A 22,937-nucleotide genomic window follows, 5' to 3' on the forward strand; every position below is an offset into this window, starting at 1 on the left:
TGTTTGCTATTTACAGGAAAGTGAATGTCAGGAGTGTTTATAATTCGAACCTGCAGAACTGATCGTTAACACTAATAGCGGTTTTTAACAGTATTTTCACAAGGCTTAACTCCTGCCCCTGGCAGAAGCCAGTTCTGCTGTGGAGGAAAATTTCCCAGAGTCTGGACGTGGGCCAGCCTGTAATGAACTACAAACCTCTGGCGCACCTAGAGCCCTGGGCTGAATCTGCCCTGGGATCGGGCTGCTGGCAGACTCATCTTAAGCCCTGGAGCCCAGCTGGAGGTGGAGCTTTGGCAAACCCATTTCTCTCCCTCTTTTCAACTGGGCAAAGGAGAGCAATTTCCAGGTACCTTTCCCCTGCCAGATCCCAGAAGTCCTTCCCCCCCCCCCCCCGACCTTGGATCTTCCTGTGTAGGTAAAGGGGGAGGGGTGCGCGGTGGGAGGTGTCAGTGGAGAGAACTACTCTCCCAACACATAACCATAAACTTGTTGTGAGAGTTTTGGTTGGTGTTGTGACAAGGTTTCGTATAGCTGAGAGTGGCCCCCTACTATTAGTGGAGTGTGGCCTTGAACTCCTGATCATCAGGCATCTGTTTCCAAATCTGGGATCCTGGGAGTGCTTCACCACCACTTCCGGCACTGGCTGCTGTGAGTTTCGACATCCATAGCAGCTGCGTGATGTGAGCCCGGCTCTTTTTTTTTTTTTTTTTTTTTTTTTTTTCCCTCAAGAAATATGTATACGAAGAAAGGCACTTTACTCTTTCTAAAAAAAAAATTGTTTATTTTTTTGTCGGAGGGGAATAAAAAACATCCTGGAGCCAGGGTGTGCAGCAAGCGAAAGGGAAGCGGAGACACACCCTCCTGTCACCGCCCCAGTTGGCGGGGCGGGCTGAGCCCACAGCGGGCTGGGCTCTGGCGGCTAGAGGATGCGTGGCTGATGCCAGGAGCTCGAGCCGGGCAGAAGGATGCTCCCGAGCCGGCTCTATCTGGGACGGTCGCGGCTGCTGCCGACGATCCGAGCCCGTGACCGTGCGTGTCTGAGGCTCCTGCCACCCACGCCCCAGGTAGGGAGCGAGGCGGGCTCGGGGGTCGCGGGTGGGAAGTTTGCGGCAGGCAACTTTGGCGGGAGAGAAAGCCAGGCAGTTCCCTGCGTGTGGCTCCGCACGCCCCGACAGGTGGTGGCGGCGGGAGACTGGTCCCTGGCTGCAGGCAGACAGGCCAGAGTGGCCAGCGCCGGGCGCATCTCCCCGGCGTGCGGCCAGCCCACCCCAAGGGGCCCCACCGAGGTGTCCGGCGGCTGGAGGAGGGGCCCGGAGAGGGCACTGTGCTGTCCTCTGGGTGGCTGTGCCCAAGGTATCTGTGTCCGGGGGTGGGGTGTCCCCAAGGTGGCTGTCACCGGGGTGGCCTGGCCCTCCAGGGTGGCGTGGCCCAGGACCGTGTCTTGTCCATCCTCCAAACCGCTCCCTTTCACACCCTTCCTTACATGTAAACAGGAGGCAGTGGTGAATCACAAGTGGGTGCCGTGAGTAACAGTTAGGCGGACACAGTTTGTGTCACGGCCTGTGTGAAACCTCGAGGAGGGGGGGAGTGAGTTTGCAACGAAGAAGACGTGGGAAGAGCGGGAAAGTGCTGTCCTGTCGGGAGCCTGGGGTGGGGGTGGGGGACATCGGGCCGCCCGCGGGTGGGGGGGGGGCGGGGAGCTGAGTCGCCCCACCCCTCCCCTCAATTACTGGGTTAGCTTCAGATTGCTACGATCAAATATCGTCTTTCAGTGAGAAAGAAGCAGGGTCAGCTCTGCCACTTTCACTTCCTGTTTCTTCTGGCGCCCCCTCCCCCCAATCCTGGGATTCTGCCCCAAAGCGTTATCTTAAGGCTTCCGAATCTGCATTGATGCAGGAAACATTTCAATGCTTTTTAAAAACTCCTCCCTTAAATGTATAAAAGCAAGAGAAGTCCATTTTGTTACTTATACAAAGAAAAGGGTAAATTCCTTAAAACCTAACTTGATAAACTCAGTGAGGTGGGTTGGGGGAGAGGCCTCTTGGAAACGGTACTTCAAACGTTACCTTTCAGAGTCAAAGACATTCCAAATACTCAAACTACTCCGTTCTTCGCCTCCCAGCACAGAAATACACGTGATAATTAAACACTGCTGATTGTTATTAAGCGCATTTGACAATTTTGTAGGGCTGAGAATAGAACCGAACTACTAAGCATCACTATTAGGCCACGCCCACATACTGCTAGGCCGCACCCATTAAAAATACATGGAGACTTCTGTGACTTCCAAGACTGGCGGCCCTTTCTGGAATGATCAATACCAGCTCTAAGCCCTTTTCTCTGCACTGTCCACCTGAGGCTGCCCAGATACCACGGCATACCTGCTTCTAATGAAGAAAGACGGCAGAGGGGCTGAATACGTTTAATAATAGGAAAATAGTGGTTAGTATTTGGTTGTAGTTCACTAACATCATAAGACACCTTAATTTGGAGATTTAACTTAAGTCAGCTACTCAAGACAAAGATAATTTTCAGAACGTCATAAGTGGGAATACTTCCACCATATCCCATCCCATAAATAAAGCCAAACCTGCATTTTTTTTAATTTTTTTTTTATTTTTTCCCCTCTGTGTGTTCAGCTTTGCAGTCTCTGGGCCTCTCAAGAGTTTCAGCTAACTGCTAAACCAGTTTCTACAAATCAGATCTCACCATTATAGGGACATTTGTGTGTGTGTGTGTGTGTAAGATCTCACTGCTTTCCATATGAAATGCCCTAGGGCTAAAGACAAATATCGTTGCTATATGTTTCTCCTCAAAATCATTCCTGTCATCCAAAGCCCATGGAAACAGCTAGGAAAAAAAAAGAAAGGAAATGAAAAAGGTTTTCTCATAAAACCCTAGCTTGCAAGGACTTGTCATAAGTCACATCTTTAATAAGCATCCCCAACTATTATTGGCCTTTCTGAAATTATATGTGTGCATTTAATAACTTTGAAAAATATATGGATATGGTTCTCATCTTTTATATGGTAGGTGGGTAATTGTCTGCTCTTGTTTTATGGGTAGAAAAAAAAAGCCCACAGTTTGTTGACATGGATATGTTGAATGTAGCAGAATTGTTTATTAAAGAACACATTTTGTCTGAAGCCAAAACAAAGGAACATATTGCATTATCTTTGGGCTGGGATCTGTGATGCTCATGTCTGCTGCCAGCCTCTGCCTCCAGTGCTCTGGTGCGGTTGTCAGGGTGACTGGAGGCTCCTGCTAGTGCACATGGGCACGCTTCAAACCATTACAGGGCCTGCTGAGCTGCTGGTGCACATGGGCACGCTTCAAACCATTACAGGGCCTGCTGAGTTGTATCCAAACAGAAAGCTCTTGCCTAGATGTGCCCTTCTTAATTTGGGCTTTCTGCTACTTGGATGGAAAAAAAGAATCCTGATAGGATTTTGTGTTCCCAAAACATCATTTAAATCCCCAACACAAGCTGTTTAACACCTTTTTTTTTTCTTTCTTTCTTTCTTTCTTTCTTTCTTTCTTTTTTTTTTAAGTGTAGTTTGCTAAGAAACTCAAGGGTCTTTGCTGATTTTTTTTTTTTAAGATATTTCAGATTATAAGATGCTAACTTTGAAGTGTTGGTTTTCGTCTGTGGGGGTTTAGTGAACAAATTGTTCTTGTTTGCCACCATGTTCTCTGTTTCACTTCTGGTCTACCCCCAGAGTGATGCTGTGTTCTGCCGTTCTGGTTTGAGAGCTCTCTCTCTCTCTCTCTTTCTCTCTCTCTCTCTCTCTCTCTCTCTCTCTGTTGCGCAAGTGATTGGTGCTTTGATCTCACAGTAGCTCTAGACTTGTTTGTCAAACTGTATAGGAATTTGTGCTTTAAAAATGATATCACTTGCTATTTACTATAATTAAGCGTATTTGTGTTGTTTTGTAGCAAACTAGACTAGGAAATCATTTTGTATCTTGGCAGATAAGAATCTGTTGACGAGGCACTGAAGTAGAAAACCCGAGGTTAAATATTTGCTCACTCTTTGATGCTAGCATGTGTATAGGACATTTAATCTTGTTGGTTTTTAGGCAACTGGAACTCGAGGGTCCCAGCAGGCCTGGTCCTGCCACCTCTCGGCTCTGTAAGTTTGCCCAGGCCATTCATTCTGTATGAGCCTGTCTGCCACTTTCAAAACCAAGGAGATGTGTCTTGTTTCTCTTAATGTCCCTTTTCATCTCCAGGTGTGGCATTCTGTTACCCTCTCACCCGTGTAACACAGCACTGAATGGAGTGCTATCGATTTCGGGAAACTTCATTCTGTCTTAGGTCGTCAGTAGAGTGCCGCTTCCTTTTGTTACAGCTGGGCCTTGGATGTCTCTCCAAGCCCATGATGGGACTGCTAGGGCCTAGTGGAAGGATGCTAGGCGACTGGGGAGTGCCGGTGCCACGGCAACGGGGACTCTGGTTCCTCTTCTTGTCCGTTTTGCTGCCATGCTGTGAACAGGCCTTCCCTGCCACATGCTTTCTCCATGCTCTTCTGTTCAGTCAACACAACAGGAACAAACGACCTCAGGTTAAAGTCTCTTATGTCCTGAACTGAAGACGGAGTTTCTGTCCCACCTGGACCCAACTGCCCTTCAGTCCCAAATAAACACACAGAGGTTTTATTAGTTATAAACTGTTGGGCAGATAGCTCAGGCTTCTTATTGGCTAGCTCTCTATTAAGTATTAACCCATTTCTATTAAACTATGTATCTATCTCCATGTAATCTTGGCTTACCAGAGGATGCTGGGATCTGTTACTCCTTCAGCAGCTACATGGCGTCTCTCTGGGGGCTCCTCTCTGCCTTCCTCTCCCCAGAATTCTCCTCGTCTGGTAGCCCTGCCTAGACTTCCTGCCTGGGTCATGGCCAGTAGGTGTTTTATTCAATAAGAGAAACGTTTATACAGAAGAACATCCCCCATCAAATGCATTTTCCTCCTTCAGAGCTGACTGTGTCTGAAAGTTTGTCCTTAAACAGAAAGCTAGCACACTCCTCAAGAGAAGTCTCTATTTACTCAATTGGGTCCTTATGGACTAATAGAATATAGTATCATTTTAGTATCTTCATCTATGAAATGTTGTCTATTCAAGAATGTGTAATATTGGAACTCTAAAGTCACTATAGGTACTATAGGCTAACATAAAGGACATAAGTCAATAAGCAACTAACAAAACAGCATAGTCTATTTTAAATCCCATTTAGCTGGGTATCATTGGTTCTTTTTTTAATTTAAATTTTTACTTTATGCATATGTCTCTTTGGCCTGCCAGTATGTCTGTGTACCATGTGCAAGCCTGGTACCTGCAAAGGCCAGAAGAGGGTACCAGATCCCCTGGAACTGGAGTTATAGGCAGCTGAGAGCCCCAACCAAGGGGGTCTTGACCCAGTTCCCTCCTGAGGCCTAGAGTTTGGTGTGTAGCTCAGTGTTGGTCAGCTCCTGGCACCTCTGGGATGCATCTTGGCTTCCCCAGATGGTGGCGTGGGGGAAGCATTCATCTGAGTTGGCCTCCATTGCACACCACCACCCATGGGCCAATGGTTCCTTTGAAAAACTGAGAAAAGCCTGGAATGCGGGAGGTTACTGAAGGAGGCAAAGGCATGCCTGACATCAAGTGCATTCTCTCCTTGACCACCTGCAGTCTAAGGCTGATGACCAGTTCTGTCTTTGTCCCTTCCCTGTAAGGTGCTGCTTCTCTTGACCTAATTATCAGCTGCTTTTTAAAAAAAGATTTATTTAGTTAGTTTATGTATATGAGTGCCCTATCTGCATGTATGCCTTTCTGCCAGAAGCAGGCATCAGATCCCACTCTAGTGGTTGTGAGCCACCATGTGGTTGCTGGGAATTGAACTCAGGACCTCCTGAAGAGCAGCCAGTGCTCTTAACTGCTGAGCCATCTCTCCAGCCCAGCTGCTTGGTTTTTAAACAACACTGGCACTATGTATTGTGAACTAGCTATTTAAATCTTGAGTCATGGGATTCTGCACCTAAATGTTCCCACTGGATTTCCCACACTAACATACCTTTGAACCAAGAGCTCCAGGGAACTCTATAATCAGTGCCTTTAAGAGGAGCTGTGACTTTGGACGCCTATTCCCCATGGAGGGACACTCCCTTAGCCTAGAGGCAGGAGGGAGGGCCTAGACCCTACTCCAAATGACTTGACAGATGTTGATGATCCCTCCTGGAAGGCATCACCCTCCCTGTGGAGTGGGGGGGAAGGGATGGGAGGGGGGTGGGGGGCATGGGAGGGAGGGAGAGGGAACTGGGATTGAGATATGTAAAATAAGAAAAAGTAATAAATATATTAAAAAAACTTTAGAGAGGAAAAAAGGCAGAAAGTAATTAAACATACATGATGTCATGGTGGTACCTGTATTGTTTTCCAACTGGCCGTACTCACTTCTTATATTTGGGTTTTCCCTGGGAATCATCATGCTTAGGTCTATTTCACTATTCCTAGTGCTGGAGTCATAATTGAAAAAAAAAAAAAAAAAAGGGAGCTGTGGAGGGAATTGCTATGTGGTCTGTGCTAGAATGAATGGGTGGTGGGGTTCTCCGGGACAGACAAGGAGTTGCCATGGCGAACAGCAAACAGTCAGTGGTGTCATCTCTGTGTCCCATCTCTGCTGGAAAGCTAAGAACCAGATCTTGACTCAGCTCTAACAAAAGTGAAAAGTGCAGGCCACGGCTGACATGTCATGACCTGTGGTGCTCAGCTCCATTTCCTCTGCCTCAACTTTTGCCCATCGCATCGTCACCCATTTTTCATAATCATGTTCATGGGAAAAGGGTAATTGGCAAATGCAGTCCTGAGAAGTCTAAAAGCAAATAGCACTTGGGTGTTTGAACAATGTGTTGTAAGCAGTAAATCGTGGGAGTGGGGCAGACCACTTGCTGCTGCTTGTTCACGTCGTCTCTTTGGTGCTTTCCTCACAGAGTGTGTCAGATGAAATGAACCGCTGTGAGGCACCAACTGTAATGCTCCGTGTGTGGTGCATGTGTGACGTGTGTGTGGTGTATGAGTATGATGTATGACATGTGTATGTGTGGTGTATGTACATGATGTATGTGTCTGTGTGGTATATTCATATGGTGTATGATGCGTGTCTTGTGGTATGTGCATATGATGTGTGGTGAGTGTGTGTGTGTGTGTGTGTGTGCGCACTTATGTGTGATCTATGCTTATGATGTGTGGATGGGTATGCTTGTGGAGGTCAGAGGACAATCTTGGGTGCTGGTCCTCACCTCCTACCTTGTTTTTGGCAGGATGTCTTTGTTGTTTGCATATTCCAGCCTAGCTTTCATATTCTAGAGTTTCTCTTGTCTCTTCTTCCTATCACACTACAGGCACACCATGATTATAGACACATGTGGTTTTCCTGAGTTTCTGGGGATTTGTCCTCCAATATGCAGACATGGGCTTTGACCACTGAGGCATGTCTCTAAGCCTGGATTCCTCATGTTTTCTTCCAACTATCTTCATACTTTACATCTTCCTATTTTGTTGCTACCTCTATATCACCAGATACATATAAGAGGATTGGTTCATTTATCCAGGCCTGTAAACTTTTAAAGTTTCCTGTTTAATAAACTCCTAACTGGTATTTAGTTTTATTATTGTTTGAAACATGGTCTTACTATGTAGCTTTGGATGACCAGGATCTCATTACGTAGACCAGGCTGGCCTTAAACTCGTAGAGAACCTGCCTCAACCTCCCATGAACTGTGATTGAAGGCATGTGCCACTATTCCGGACTCTAACTGGTATTATTTGATTTGACAAGGTTTTATTCTTCCTCCAGAAGTTTCTCTCTTGAGATTTATAGTATTGATAAGAATTGATGGGTGAATGTATAGGTAAGGAAGGCCATCGAAGAGAGTTTGGATAGATTAAAGAGCAGGAAATACATGGTAAAAAAGAAGCAAGAAATAGGTTTAAAGTTGACATTTTAATAACCTGCACAGAAAAATAGGAAATGATGTAAGCAATGAAGTGACCTCATATCAAGAAGCAAGCAGGGCTCAAAGCCTTGGACAAACCCCAGGGAGAAGCCGTCTTGGAGGCTGTCAGGAGTCCTCCCTGGGGCTCTTGGGATGCAATTACTGGATTGAGTAGACATCTGAGCTCAGTAGTATATTCCTGCTTCTTTCTTCCTTTCCCTCTGAATGGCTATCAACAAAGCTAGCAAATCCTGTCATATCCCACTTTGTATAATAATTTTTGTATAATAATTGCATTGGCAAAAAAAATCACCTTTTGGGTTCCTAAAGATGAGCTCATGTATTTTGACCCTCTTGGGTATAAACAGTAAATAACAACTTTCCTGAACTTGTCCAGAAGAATGAACAGACTGCAACTCTTCTGCAAACCTTTGTTTGTCTGGCCGTGGGTGTCTTCATGGGAGGGTGCTGTACATCATGAAATATTAGATGAATTTCCCTAGTGATGATGACAATTTTCTAACCCTTTGAGGGGGAGGGAGTCTTTGTGGGTTCCTCTCATTGATCTTCAGCACCCAAGCTCAAGAGATCCACCCACTTCAAGCTCCTGGGACGTTGGGATTACAGGTACATGCTATCCTATCCTATCATGCCTGGATTCTAAGTGTGGTATTTTTTTTTATTTTTATTTTATGTGCATTGGTGTCTTGCCTGCATGTGTATCTGTATGAGGGTATCACATCCTCTGGGGCTGGAGCGTTAACTGCTCTGAGCAGTCGTGTGGGTGCTGGGAATTAAACCTGGGTCCTCTGGAAAAGCAGCCAGTGCTCTTAACCACTGAGCCACCTCTCCAGCCCCGCTAAATGAGATCTTTGAAGGCTGGTTTAAGGCTGTTAATGGATAATAATGAATAATTGTGCATTCTAGAGACTGACAGTGACCATAAACCTGGAAGAAAAAGAGTTGGTGTAGAAAAGCTTTGTAAACAGATCAGCACGGTGTTGACTTTAAACCCTGCTGGAGGACATCTGTGGCATTTTACAACCTGCCAGCTCACTTCAGTAGGCCTGCTTTCTGCTTGGAGAATTGAAAGCAATTTTCATTCTTCCAGAGGAAGTAGTATCTCTGAATCGTGTAAAGATCTTGCTATGGACTTGTTGTTACCAATACTTTCAAATGAAAGCTACGGTTGACCCAGAGTGTCCCAGGCTCTTGTGTCCAGCCCCACGCACTGCTGCACACCCCACATAACCATGTCCAGCGTGGCTGAGCTCATTATGTCTCATGGCTTGTTCTTGTTATTCTTCCCGTGGGCGATTATGGTTTCCCTTAGACTGCTGCTTATCCCTCCTGTCACCCCACTTCTAATGGCCACCCACCTCCACCCCACTTGAGTTTTGTGGAGGACTCTGATGGCTGCAGGCAAATTACACTCTGCCTGCCTACAGCACTCGTGTCATTGGACCATGCATTGCATCAAGCTGTGCTCACATGATTATCCTGGCCGGGTTCTAATAAGTCATTGCGGTCCAAACGATGCCTTCTCCATCACTGACCACCTGCGTCCCCGCACAGCAGGTGCACGACAAATGCTTGTTGGATAGAAGAACAACAGAGTGACAAAGAACAGACTGTGGTACACGGTTCCTTACTAATGTCCCTTTGGCTCTTACCATCCCAATTTCCTCTCCCAGCTAACGGAGGAGAGGGAAAATTTGAAGCATTGATCTGTCCTTTGTCCTATGAGCCATATGTAATTGATTTTTTTAAGTTAACCAAAATAATTCTTATATAATTTTCTATTAGAACCAAACTGTAGTTTTAACTCATGTTTAGTTTTATTCAAGACATGTATCATATCAGGATTTTGTACAAAGTTTTTTTTTTTTTTTTTTACTCGTGTGTCTCTATGTGGATACTGCAAGTGTCCACAGAGGCCAGAGGTGTCAGATAACCTGGAACTGGAGACTGTATATACTATATATATATATATATATATATATATATATATATATGTATATATATATGTATTATTAGTATATATATAGTATATATATATACTATATATATTATTATTAGAGGCATGCATTACTATGTTCCATTTTTTAAAATTATATTTATGTATTATATGAGTTGGGGAGGGGTGTGGAGGTCAGAACATCATTCAGTTGTTAGTTCTTTCCTTTTATCATGTGGCTCTGGGAACTAAACTAAGGTTCCCAAATTTGGTGGCAGGTACCCTTAGCTATAACATTGCATCATTCTGAAAAGCTACGTCTTCACCTCTCTTGCACTCATGTAGGAGATGATGACCAAGTTCTAGATATGCCAAGGAAGGTGGATGTGGTCAGGATACTGGCTAGTTCACACTTTAGTTACAGAGTTGATTACTTGGCTAGGCATTGTGGGTCACTCTCGGAACCCCTCAGGAGGGCAGAGACAGAAGAATTGCCACAAGGAAGAATAATAGGAGAAAAGGAAGGAGGAAGCAGATTTCTTTCCTCCCTTTCCCCTTACAATGGCTAGAATGCAGATGTAGGACTGTCAGCTCATACCTTCTGAAGTCAGCTGACCCTCTAGAAGATGAGGAGACAACTGGATCCAAGAAACGTGTGTTCCCAGAAAATCTTAGGGCCACAACAGTCTACATGCTGGAGAAACAAGCTCCCTTTTAACTGTGCTCCACTGCATTGGGGGGAGGGGTTGGGCTGCCCTGTCTCTGCTTTACCTTTTGTTTCCCCCCAGATAGTCTGGTAGTTGAGCCCTTCCGCCTCAGCCTTCTGAGTGCTAAGCTCACAAGTGTGTGTCACAGTGTCTAGTGGCTAACCAGAAACTTCTGAATTGTAGAGATTGAAACCCTGTGGGGGTGGGTGCTGTTGGAGGCTCTCGGAATTACTATTCAGGTCTCCAGCATGGTTACCCATGATTTATAGCAGAGTGAAAAGAACAACCAATCCATAGATGGATGTAATACATTTTATACAGCATACCCATTTGCCACATGTTCACCAGCTGGTAGCTGTTTTCTTCCTAGCTAAGCTTTGACATTTGGTCTTTCCTGATTAGACAGATGGAAGTCATCGTTCCACCTGCTTAAGTTTTTGTTGTTGTTCTCATTCGGTGGATACCTGTCTACTCCCCTGCATGGAGGGCTGCTCAAGAATGCTGCAGCCACTGCAGCTGCCCCCTCCAAACAACTCCACTCCGACAGGCGCTCTCCTTACGGTTGCACATAGCTTGCCGTCGCAAACCTTAGGAGAATGCTAGCAAAGATTTTTTTTCTGGAGCCAGAGGGGGAAAGCACTGCATACATGTTCCTCTGCGGCACAAGACCTGCCTGTAGCCGATACCAGCACAACCCTTCATCTGTGCAAAGGTCACTGTGATAGGTGTAAATGTCCTTGGCCACATTTTGGCTGTATTTAAGGATGCTGTTCAGCTCGGTCTTCTAGGCAGTTGGGAAACACCTTCTAGTGCCATCCCTTGGTGTTGCAACATGGGCTTAACAGAAGGCTCTTGTTTGTTCTTGGAGGGGGTGGGGAGACAGACAGACAGACAGACAGACAGACAGACAGACAGACGACAGACAGAGAGGCAGACACAGAGACAGTCAGATGAGAGACAGAGACAGACAGGGCCAGGCTTGAGCTTTTGAAGTCTCAAAGCCCACCCTCCAGTGACACACTTCCTCCATCAAGGCTACACCTCCTAATCCTTCTCAAAGAGTGCCCTTTGCAGGTGACTAAGCATTCAAATATATAAGCCTATGGGATCCATTCTTAGGCAAACCACCATACCCCGTCTCCAAACAATAACAGCAAAAATCAAACAGCAGCAGCAACAACAAAAATCAACTCATGTGTTGGTGGCTTTTGTTTTGGTTTCCCTGGTGCAATTTCAAAAGGACCACACACTAGCTCTGCTCCTCACCTTCAGGAGACACTTGGGAGTCGGTGTTGATCAATTGCTCTGTCAATCACGGCTCTGTCAACCACGGGCAACACCCAAAGTCAAATGCACACAGGGCATTAGTTTTGCAAGGTAATGTGGGCCAGGCCTTGGGGTGTTACATGTCACTTGAGCTCATATTCCACGGAATATGTCATTGAATGTGGCACATGGCTGCATTTAGTACAAAGGGCTGAGGGCTGTCATCTTGACCATGAGCCACAATCCGGGTAACCCTGATTGCCGTGGAAAGAGGAAGAACGGACTCCAGTGGAAATTTAGCTTGATCTCCAACAATTCTGTTAAAATGAGGTAACTTTGTTTTAGGGGTGGCCACTGAATTGCCAAGGCACTCCAGGGGTTCCCTTCTCTGCAGGACATGGTTATAGGGAAACATTGATTTCTTCCTGAAAGATTTACAAGTGAATTGTGGAGATTCAGCGTTTTTAATTTGTCTGGAACAGGATCATTTGACACCTTGCTGGGTCCATTATAAGCAGCCCTCCAGGCAGAACTTAATAGGAAAGGGCTAAAGGAGAGAGAGAGAGAGAGAGGGAGGGAGAGAGAGAGAGAGAGAGAGAGAGAGAGAGAGAGAGAGAGAGAGAGGAGCATTTGAGGCCAGATTTTGCATTTGTGAGCAGACCCCTGAGAAGGAGGGCAAAGACAGCTGAGGAAAGATGCCCAGAGTGCAGTTTTAGAGAAAGATTTCCTTTAGAAGAATTACGATTAGCAGCTAGAGAAACGCTGTAGATTTCAAGTATGTAAGTTTAGTGACATTTCATTAGCGTGGAGTGAATATGGCTCCCCAAATAGGAAATCAGCTACTGAGGAAAAAGATTGTGCCTTAGAATAAGACAGAACACCAAGGCGAATCTCCTGCAGTTAGGGAATACACAGACAGAGACACATTAGCGTGACTTTGTGCATTTCCTAACCACATTTGCCCAATCACATGTTTTCAGCTTATAAACATGAGTTTTTATTCTGAATTTTCAGGCTTGGCTATTGCTATTGATCAGTTTTAGAAGGGTGGTCTTTCTTGGGAGGGTTTTCCATTCTTGTTTCTTTTTATGATGCTTCAGCATAATTGTTTCGCCTAATGAGATAGTGAATTTGCTATAAATACTTATGTATCCTTAAACTTTGATACTCCAGAATCATCACTAAAATGTTAACAAAGCCTCAATGAAAACTTTGTCCTAAAGAGCTGACAAATGTAATATACACATGTATTATTACTTCTGTTCTAGATATAATTGTCCCTAGCTGGCATCACAATAGAAAGGATCACTTTCTCTGGTGTTCTCATCCTACACTAAAGCATCTTGACACTGGTTGATAAATATGGATTGAGCATCGGTCTGAGGTCAGTAGAAAAAGAACTCAACAGTTCTACAAAAAGCAGCCTCTCTCAATGTAGGAGAGGGTAGGTTGAGCCATTTCTCACTTGGTTGCTCTGTAGGGAGCTATTATGTGGTGTTCTAGACCACTCATCTTGCAGGACTCTTTCACTGAGGTACAGTTCTGTCATATCTCAGGATTGTCAGGTTCTGCTAGGGTGTCATCTTTTGCTATTGAGGCAGTACTTAACAAAAGGACATTAACATGTCATTGGTGGACATGGTTCCCTGACTAAATCCCCCATGACTGTGCTGACAAAAGCAATTTAAAGGGGAAAGGATTTGTTTTGGCTCATGAATTCTGGAGGGAAATCTCTGGTGGCAGGAGCCATGAGGCCACATTGCATTCTGGTCAGAAAGCAGAGAGTGGTAGATGTTTGTGTTTAGGTTATTTTCTCCATTTTAGACAGTCCTAGATATCCATGCTGTAAACGGCCTCACCCATAGTTAAGATGGGTCTTTCCTTGTCAATTAACCTATGACACACTATCTCACAGACATTCTCAGAGGCTAAACCACCCCTCACAAGTGTCCCCTGAGGCTTGTCTCCAAGGTAACTTGGAGCCCATCAGGTTGATAACAATAAACATCACAGACAGTGAGTAAGATATAGATAATTAAGGAGCCAGGTATGTTTTCTAACAGTTTTGTAAAAGAAATCAAAGTGAGATTTTTAAAAAAGTATTTTTCTTTTCTTTTTTATAAGACAGGGTCTCATTTAGTTCAGGCTGGGCTTTGAACTCCCCTTGAGGCCAAGGCTGCCCTTGAACTTCTGATCCTTCTGCCTGCACCTCTTGAGAACTGGGATTCCATTCATATACTACCATATCACATTTGTACAATGTTAGGAACCAAACCCTGGGCTTTGTGCGTGCTAGGTAAGCTCTTTATCCACTGAAGAACACGCCCGGTTAAAGATATTTACATTCAATTATCTGACAGAGTATCATGAAAAAGTGGTCCCCTTGAAAAAGTTGTATCTAAGCAAGCAAACCTGTCCTAACACTGGAGAGAATGGGTAGGCAGAGTTCAGTTCAGTTGCAGAGATTATTTACTGTACCTAGTTTGGCTCTTCCTTGTTTCTCATACTATACAAGCTGTGTCACTAGAGGAACTCTAGTAGACATCCTTAGCATAACAGGAGGCTGGTGCTGGAGAAGCCACCAATCAATGTCTACACCTTAAGAGCCTGCTAAGTCAATACACCAGAACCAGGATGCAAAACCAATTCATTTCTCAAGTGTCTCTCCAGTATCCCCTGTTAAACACAAAACTAAGAGCCATTCAATAAAGGAAAAGTATTTAAAGACTCAGATCCATTTAGACAAAGCAATCCAATGGGGTAAATTTGGAGCAGGTTGGCAAGGCATTGATAATCACCACAGGGTACTAGGACAGCCCTTGTGGCAGCTGTATTTGAGCATGACCAAGCTGCATAGGCCGAGGGAGGAGGGGAGACAGTGCCACAGCGTGGGAAGAGTACCAGCTTATCAGAACGGGAAGCAAGGAAGAAACATGGCTATACCATGGTCCTGGGATATGGCTCAAACACAACATGGATGAGCCATAGACATCTAAACTGTGTATGAGGCTTATAAGCATGTTGGGACATTAGAATGAAAACTCAGGATGGGGTGGAATATTGAAAAGCCAAGAGGCTGGCTTGAGTAGTGGGATCTGGGATTGGCCCTTTAACCCTAAGGATTCCCTTCACTTCTCATGTTCTCTGTATCACAGTTGTACAATGTTGAGGCCTCAATAGTATATGAATGAACCCCAGTACTCAAAAAGTGGAGACAGAAAGATCAGAAGTTCAACAACATCCTTGGCTGCAAGGCGAATTCAAGACCAACCTGAACTATATGAAATCCTGTTTGTTTGTTTGTTTGTTTGTTTTTAATTAGACTTCTAATGTCCATTAAAAAGTTGGAAAAGAGTGAAATTTTAGAGGCCTTTAAACCCAGGTGCCTTGCGAAATATTAGTTGGTTGCTACTATCTGTTGCTGGCCAAAGAAAGCCTTAGGTTGCTGATAGTTGATAGTTTGTGAGGGTAGATTTGTTTGGGGCCTTTTTGTTTTTATTAAACTAGTAATCACAGCAAAACATTTGGGTTTAGAATGCTGTAATGTTTTTCCCAGAAGCAACATGACTTTGCCCTGTGTAGCTGTTAATTTAAGCTCAGCTGCTCTGCTTTCAGCTTGCAGCTACAGAGTTGCTCTTATGAAGTTCATTTAATCAGTTTGTTTTGTTTACTGAGATTGTGCTGCCATTTAATTAATGGAGTTGGAATGTCTGCCAATGACCAAGCATTGTAATCAACAGTAGTTGTTAAGTCTGCAATTATGTGAAAACATAAAAGTCAAATCTGTCTTAAAATTTACATGTCCTCAATGTAGTTTTCTCAATGAGCTAGAGGCAAATATTTATACTGATTTGTTTAGACCTATTAGATATTAGACAACAATCTTGACACTCAAAAAAAAACAAACTTTGTTGTCTCTACATGCCATCTTGCTTTCCCGGGACTGTCCCTAGTTCTAGCTAAATAGAGCAGCATCTTATCTACACAGTTCAGTGATTGGCCATCTTGCAGATCATGACCTTCATCCCACTGGCCACCTAATTTGGAAGTTGTACTAGAGTCTGGGATGCACAGCTCCTCTAACTGCACTTGGAGCTGTTGGGTGGTAACCACTGCCTGCTGTGAAGCAGTGAAAATCAATCTTCAGGCCCTGAGTACGGTGATGCTTATGTGCAAAATATGAATGAAGATGATTTTGCACCCCCAACATCAAACTTCGGTCTCTTAATTCTAGTACATTCATGAGGCTTAATTGAATCCTCTGTGTAGCTCCCCCAAGAGACAATTCTCAGGGGAGTAATTTCTGTTCTTACTTAAGCCAACTCAAGGAGATGCTTGTTCCTTTGTCTAAACAGTAAAGATATAGGGAGTCATCATTCAGGCCTCTAGGGAAAACATCAAGATCTTGGCAGAAAAATGGACAGTGGCCATGAGTGAGTGGGTAAGTGAGAGAGAGAAAGAGAGAGAGGACATAAATATGAATAGACATACTAGACACACACACACACAAAGAGTCAGCCTCATTGGTAGCCAAAGAAGTAAGACAGAGAACAAACATTTTCTTGGGGGGGGGGACCCAAATTGACCAAAGCAAAGATAATACTTGTATGAGTTGGTTTTGTTTTGCTGTGATAAAACGTCCTGAAAAAAAAAAAGTGAGAAAAAAGGGGTTTATTTGGCAGAATCTGTCATTGCAGAGAGAGCATGGCAACAGTCAAGGAAAGCATGGCTGAAGGAATAGAAAGCAGGTTGACCACATTTTCATTTATGCACAATAAGCAGAGAAAGAGGGAGCAGGAATTGAGGCATGATCCCTAGTGACTTCTTTCTTCCATCAAGGCTCCACCTCCTCAAGATCCATGACCCCCCCCCCCCCAAACACAGCTACCAACTAAGGATCAAGTGTTCAAATCCATGAGCCTATGAGGGACATCACTCATTCAAATCACCACAGCACTCAAAGTCTAAAGCAAAGCAGGATGGGAAGCCCTATGGTTTCCAGTGAGGGTGGAAAGCGATAGTGTACCTACTGGTCCCAACAGGAAACAGAGGAGAGTTTATACACAAAGGATTATTCTCTGGGTGTGATTGTAAGAAAACCAGTAGGGATGCAGTAACCCTAGTACTAGTCCTGGCTGAGAGAGGAAAGGAGGAAGTTGGGGACCACAGCCCTGACAAACGACCAAGCCAGGCACTTAGGAGTAACCTTCCTTTACATGTTAACATATGAGTAACCATTATCTCACATGTTAACATTCCAAAGCACATGCAAGCTGAAGTGTAGCATGAGTTCTAATAGGTTTTAATAATAGAAGCCCAGAGCCAGGTAATAGGGGTAAATGCTGAAAGAATACCGAGACAAAGGAGTAAGCCACAGCCACACCTTACCTCCTCAACTTCCCAGCAGAAAAGAGAAAGCTCCCATCTCCTCCTCCGGATAGTCCCCTCTCAGCCCAGCCATATCACTTCCTGTCTGTCTGTACAGACCTCCAGATCGCTATGGTTAACTAGTGGCCAACTCTGCCCTCTGATCTTCAAGCAAGCTTTGTTAGAGCAGAAACAAAACATCACCGCACTGAAACTGTAAACTTCTGGTTCAGTTGCTCAGTGAAAGAGCAACATTTCAAAGTCAAGCTTATATAAACCTCATGAATGTTGACTATCAGCAGCCATTGAAGTCAGCACTCTTTGTTTTAATTAATAATAATGCATAACCACAGTCCGTCCTCCACATATGCCAATCTGGACGGTAAGCTTTTCCCACTCAGTCCCATCCCTACAGCCCCGGGAGATGTGTTGAAACTACCCATATGCAATCAATTGCTTAAGCAGCTGAGGCATAAGCCCAGCCCGTGGCCTCTAAGATGAGTACCCCAATAACTAGTCTATTTTGCTACAGAGGGAAGGATCTTACTCTGAAAATAAAACACTATCTTTGTTTAAGCTGGGTGTTATGAAGAGCTTGAGCTGCTGTTAAAACTTCATGGTTCTGTGGTCTGAAATGGAAGCTTGAATTCTCTGAAAAAGATAGGATGAAATGATCATCAGATCATGGCAAAGAAGATAAGGCTTCTCTATCTTTTTGTCAATTCAACACAGGCTAGAGACACTTGGGAAGAGGAAACGTCAATTGGGAATTCCTGTTAGATTGGCCCATGAGGCATTGTCTTCCTCTCTCCCTCTCTCTCTCCCTCCCTCTCTTCTTCCCTCTCTTTCTTCCATTTTATTTCTTTTCTTTCTCATGAGCTTCCCCTGGAACTAGAGTTTAGGATGGTTTTGAGCCACCACATGGATGCTTGGGACAGAACCCAGGTCCTCTGCAAGAGTAACGGGTTCTTTTAACCACTGAGCCATCTCTTCAGTGGTTAAAAGAACCCGTGGGGGGGGGGCATTTTCTTGATTAATGATTGACATAGGAGGGCCCAGCCCACCATGAGTGGTGCCAGCCCTGGGCAGGTGTTCCTAGATGGATAAGGAAGCAGGCTAAGCAAAGCCGGGAGAGCATGTCAGTGAGCAGCTCTCTATATGGGTTTGCTTCAGTTATTGTCTCTAGCTCTCTGCTCTGAGTTCCTTCCCTGACTTATCTTCATGATGGACAGGGATGTGGAGGTGTGGGACAAGTACACCCTTCCCTTCCCAGTCGCCTTTGGTCATGGTATTTATCAGAGCAGTAGAAACCTAACTAATACAATGACCTAGCCATACTGCTTTCATATTGAGGATATAAGTATGACATTTCCTCAGCCTCTTTAGGCTTCCACACAGACAACAGGTAAACTGTTGGCTAAAACTCCAAATCACACATCTATCTCCAAGAGAAGCAAGCATTTGGCTTTACAGAGAAAGAAACTATTTAATTTATTAAGAGATTTACTTTTTCATAAAATCAGATTTAAGATAGCTTGGTGTAGCAGCATATGCCTATCACCTCAGAACTCAGGAAACAGAGGCGGACGAATCTCTGAGTTCAAGGCTAGCCTACACAGCAAGTTCCAGGACAGCCAGGGCTACACAGAGAGACCCTGCTGGGTCAGTTTGTTTTCACAGAAAGGCTGCAGCTAACTTAATGCTCAGCTGTCTTCCCTGTCCCTTGATCCAGTCTCCCTCTACCTTTTGTTTTGCTCATTTAATTATTAACTATATTTATTTATTCTCATACATTACATCCCTACCACAGTTCCCCCCCTCCACCGCCCCCCCACACCTCTCCTCTCCCCCGATCCACCCCTTCTCTGAAAAGGGCAGGCCTCCCGGGGACGTCAGCCGAACATGGCATAACAAGATCAATGAGACCAGGCACAGACCCTCATGTCAAGGCTGGATGAGGCAACCAGGCAGGAGGAAAAGGGTCCCAAGAGCAGGCAAAAGAGTCAGAGACACCCCCACTCCCACTATTAGGAGTTCCACAAGAATGCCAAGCCTCATCTTAACGTTTCAAAGCTATTCTATTCTTGTTTATTTAAATTATGTGTCTTCATGTGCATCTCTGCATGTGAGTGCGTCTGTTCTCAGAGACTGCCATAGGCTCTGGAAAAATCCTGGGCCTCTCTACAGGAGCAGCAGACACTCTTAACCACTGAGCCATCTCTCCAGGTGAATGTTATCGTCTTAAATGCATATACAGTAATGTATTGTACCACAGTTCATGGTTGGTCACTGGATGGAAATGTGATAACATGAACGCATGTGGTTGCTGTGTAACCTTGTCATACACAGCCTTCACCCAGATGTCTTTCATAAATAAGGGAACTGAAGCCCAGGAAAGTCAAGTGAATCTCACAAAACTAGTAAATAGTAGAGCCAGGGCTCAAATCCAGTCATAACGAGTCACATGCTTTCCATCAACTATTTTGCTGTTTCAGGGAAATGCAAATCAAACCGAATCCGAGATACCATCTTAACACCTGTCAGAATGGCTAAGATCAAAACTACTGAGGACAGCTTATGGCAGAGAGGATGTAGAGTCAGGGGAACATTCCTCTATTGTTGGTGGGAGTGCAAACTTGTACAGCCATTTTGGAAGTCAGTATGGTGGTTTCTCAGAAAATTGAGAATCAATCTATGTCAAGACCCAGTGATAACACTCTTGGGCATTTACCCAAAGGATGTTCCTCACACCACAAGGACATTTGCTCAACTATGTTTATAGCAACATTATTCATAATAGCCAGAACTTGGAAATAACCTAGAAAATAAACATTTTTTTAAAGCCATGTTTATGTTTCAGGAGATTAAGATGGAAATTCCAGGGGCTTTATTTCCCATATTTAAAGATACTAGTACAATTCTGATAGTCCCCATCACACACACACACACACACACACACACACACACACGCACACCACAATTAGACAGGTAAAAGGAGAGATTTAGTTGCTTAGATTTTGTGCAGGAGGAGTCTAAGCCTGAATTTCTTTCTTTCTTTCTTTTTTTTTTTTTTTTTTTTTTTTTTTTTTTTGGTTTTAGAGATAGGGTTTCTCTGTATTCTGTATTGCTTTGAAGCCTGTCCAGGAATCAACTCTTGTAGATCAGCCTGGACTCGAACTCACAGAGATCCACCTGCCTCTGCCTCCTGAGTGCTGGGATTAAAGGCATGTACCACCAACTCCCAGGCTCCAAATTTCTTTTTGTCTCTGTTAAATGAAGAAGGCTGATGATTTCAAGGCTATTGCTTTTCATTGGTGTGGTTCATTGTTGAGAACAGGCAGCGGATGGCAAACTGGGGTATTTTCAATCCCGCTGCCAGCTAAAACTGTAAGAAGAAAATAGAGCCTCATGATTATCCTGCATTGATGAAAGTGCAAAAACACTGTGACAGACGCTCTCCACCTCCTCTACCATACCTGTGGCGGGAGAAAGTTGGAAGAACCCATTTAAACGGGACTTCTTGCTCATTGTTGTTGGTCTTGTGATGGATCAATTGCTATAACCAGGTAGCATAGACTGGGTGGGCTAAAAACTGGCATTCATTTCTCAGTTCCAGGGCTGGCACATCTCCAGTACAGGTCCTATCGAGGACACTCTGCATGGTTGATGATGGCCTCTTTCTGGGTGTATTTTCTAACGCCCGGGGGGAAAGTTCTGGTGTTTCTATTCTTTCAAATGAGCTAGTCCAGTCAGGGGACCCCGCCCTATGACCTCAGCTAAACCTAATTCCTCTCACAGTCAGTGCTTCCGATGTATCATCCTATGGGGAATTAGGGCTGTAACATGTGAGCAGAGGAGGGAGCACACAAGCACTCAGTCCCCGAGGGATGGGAGACGACGTCCAACAAATACAGGGGCGCTTCCTCCCCGAGCTTCTTACACAACAACAGAACAAGAATAAAAGGCCACGATGATAAAAGCGAGGAAAAGAAACAATGGGAAACATTGGAACAGAGAGACATGTAGCATGTTCTGTCACCTATATATTTATATTTAGTGGCTTGAAAACTAAATATTTATATTTAGTGGCTTAAAATCCAGGCATGCTTCAGGGTTGCTCGCTGCCTGAGAGCTTGGCTGAAAAGTCACCACAGGGCTTCCAAGCGCTCGGCCTTTGTTGGCAGCAGGGTTCAGAGAAATGGGCTGTAGCTTTGCTTTCTGACTGGCTCATGAGCAAAGGCTGCCCGTGGTTCTTTGCCACTTGGGCCTCTCCTGCCAGGTGGCTTTGTTCTCCAAACAACCTTAGGACAACGAATGGAGGGAGTCTGCCAGCAGACAGTCATTTTATCACTCTTTCCATGCTCCACTTGTTAGAAGGACGTCAGTGGGTCCCACCCACTCCAAAGGGGAACAGAGCACAAGCGTGGTAATAGCAGTATAATGCGCCCGGCAGAAATGAGGATCTTCTGAAGAGACATTTTTGTCTCTCAGTCTGACCATCAGACTGTTGAAGCAATGGACTCCAAAGAAATGGAGATTTCTGTGAAAGTGTCATGCTAAGGTGCCAGCCACAGAAACAGCCTGTCTCCTGGAAAGAGATGTCACACAGTTCTAACAACGTGTCAGACCACCTTACAGGCTGACAGATAATGACGGATCAGTGGGCAGGACCACACTGGCACCAAGACTAGTTAGACCTAGGGAGAGGGGTGTGCCACGGGGCTCCTTGTTCCTCTTCCCTATATGGCCACATTGACTAATTCTCCTTTTTCCGCTTTCCATTTTAAACCTTGCTCTTTTAATTGGCTCATTGAAGATGTATGGATATGACTTGGGGAAGAGGTTGTAACTCCAAGTCTGGTAACATCAGGGCTCAAGTCACTTGGAGCCAAATGTTTGCTTTCAGTTGGCGTATTTATTGAAAGAATTGCAGATTCACCGAGATCCGCCTGCCTCTGCCTCCCGAGTGCTGGGCTTAAAGACGTGCACCACCAACGCCCAGCTAGGGGGGGGTCTGGATTTGGGTGGGTGGGGAGATGGAGAGGATCTGGGAGGAGTTGGAGGAGGGGAAACTGTGATCAGAATATATTGAACGAAAAAAAATCTATTTTAAATAAAAAAAAATGATATATATGAAAAGGAAAATCTTGTAACACTTTCAGGCTCCAACTCTATTCTGCACACTGGGCAAACCTCCCTCTTTTAAGGGACTCGAACACTTTATTTACATCCATATTCAGCTGGCATCACGAACAGATGAACTTCTGTACTCCCTGGAAAACCGGAGACTTGAATGAAATGTACCATAGCGAAGTTATCCTGAGCTGTCTTTCTTTACCCATACCATCAGTGCCAGCTTCCTGGTTTAGATCTGTATTTGGATTAGAGTCCTCTTCTGGAGAATGTGGCTAACTTGGGAAGAGACTGGTGGCGTCACATATGTAAGTTTATGTGTGAGAGCTCAGCTAGTTAAAACAAAGATAAGTCACACCGTGACTTGGGGACAGGTACACTCCTCAGGAAGTGACCTCACCTCAAACCTTACCCTTTCCTCCTTCATCTAGCTCTGCCTTATATTGATTTAATTGGGACTTTTGAACAGGTATCTCAACCTACTTAGCTGACTTGTGTACTTTCTTCAAAAGAATTGCAGATGGATCTTT

The 22,937-nt window shown here is 44.7% G+C and overlaps 1 protein-coding gene across 1 annotated transcript in view; it reads left to right on the plus strand.

Moving 5' to 3' along the window:
• Nucleotides 1-926: 926 nt before the first annotated feature.
• Mcub (mitochondrial calcium uniporter dominant negative subunit beta) overlaps nucleotides 927-22,937 on the plus strand; it is a 54,962-nt gene continuing 32,951 nt past the window's right edge. The window contains 1 exon segment of the mRNA XM_051185511.1: nucleotides 927-1,064. Within this exon segment, the coding sequence (XP_051041468.1) occupies nucleotides 927-1,064 (138 nt within the window).

Source organism: Phodopus roborovskii, unplaced genomic scaffold, assembly GCF_943737965.1.
Source record: "Phodopus roborovskii unplaced genomic scaffold, PHOROB, whole genome shotgun sequence".
Classification (NCBI taxonomy): domain Eukaryota; kingdom Metazoa; phylum Chordata; class Mammalia; order Rodentia; family Cricetidae; genus Phodopus; species Phodopus roborovskii.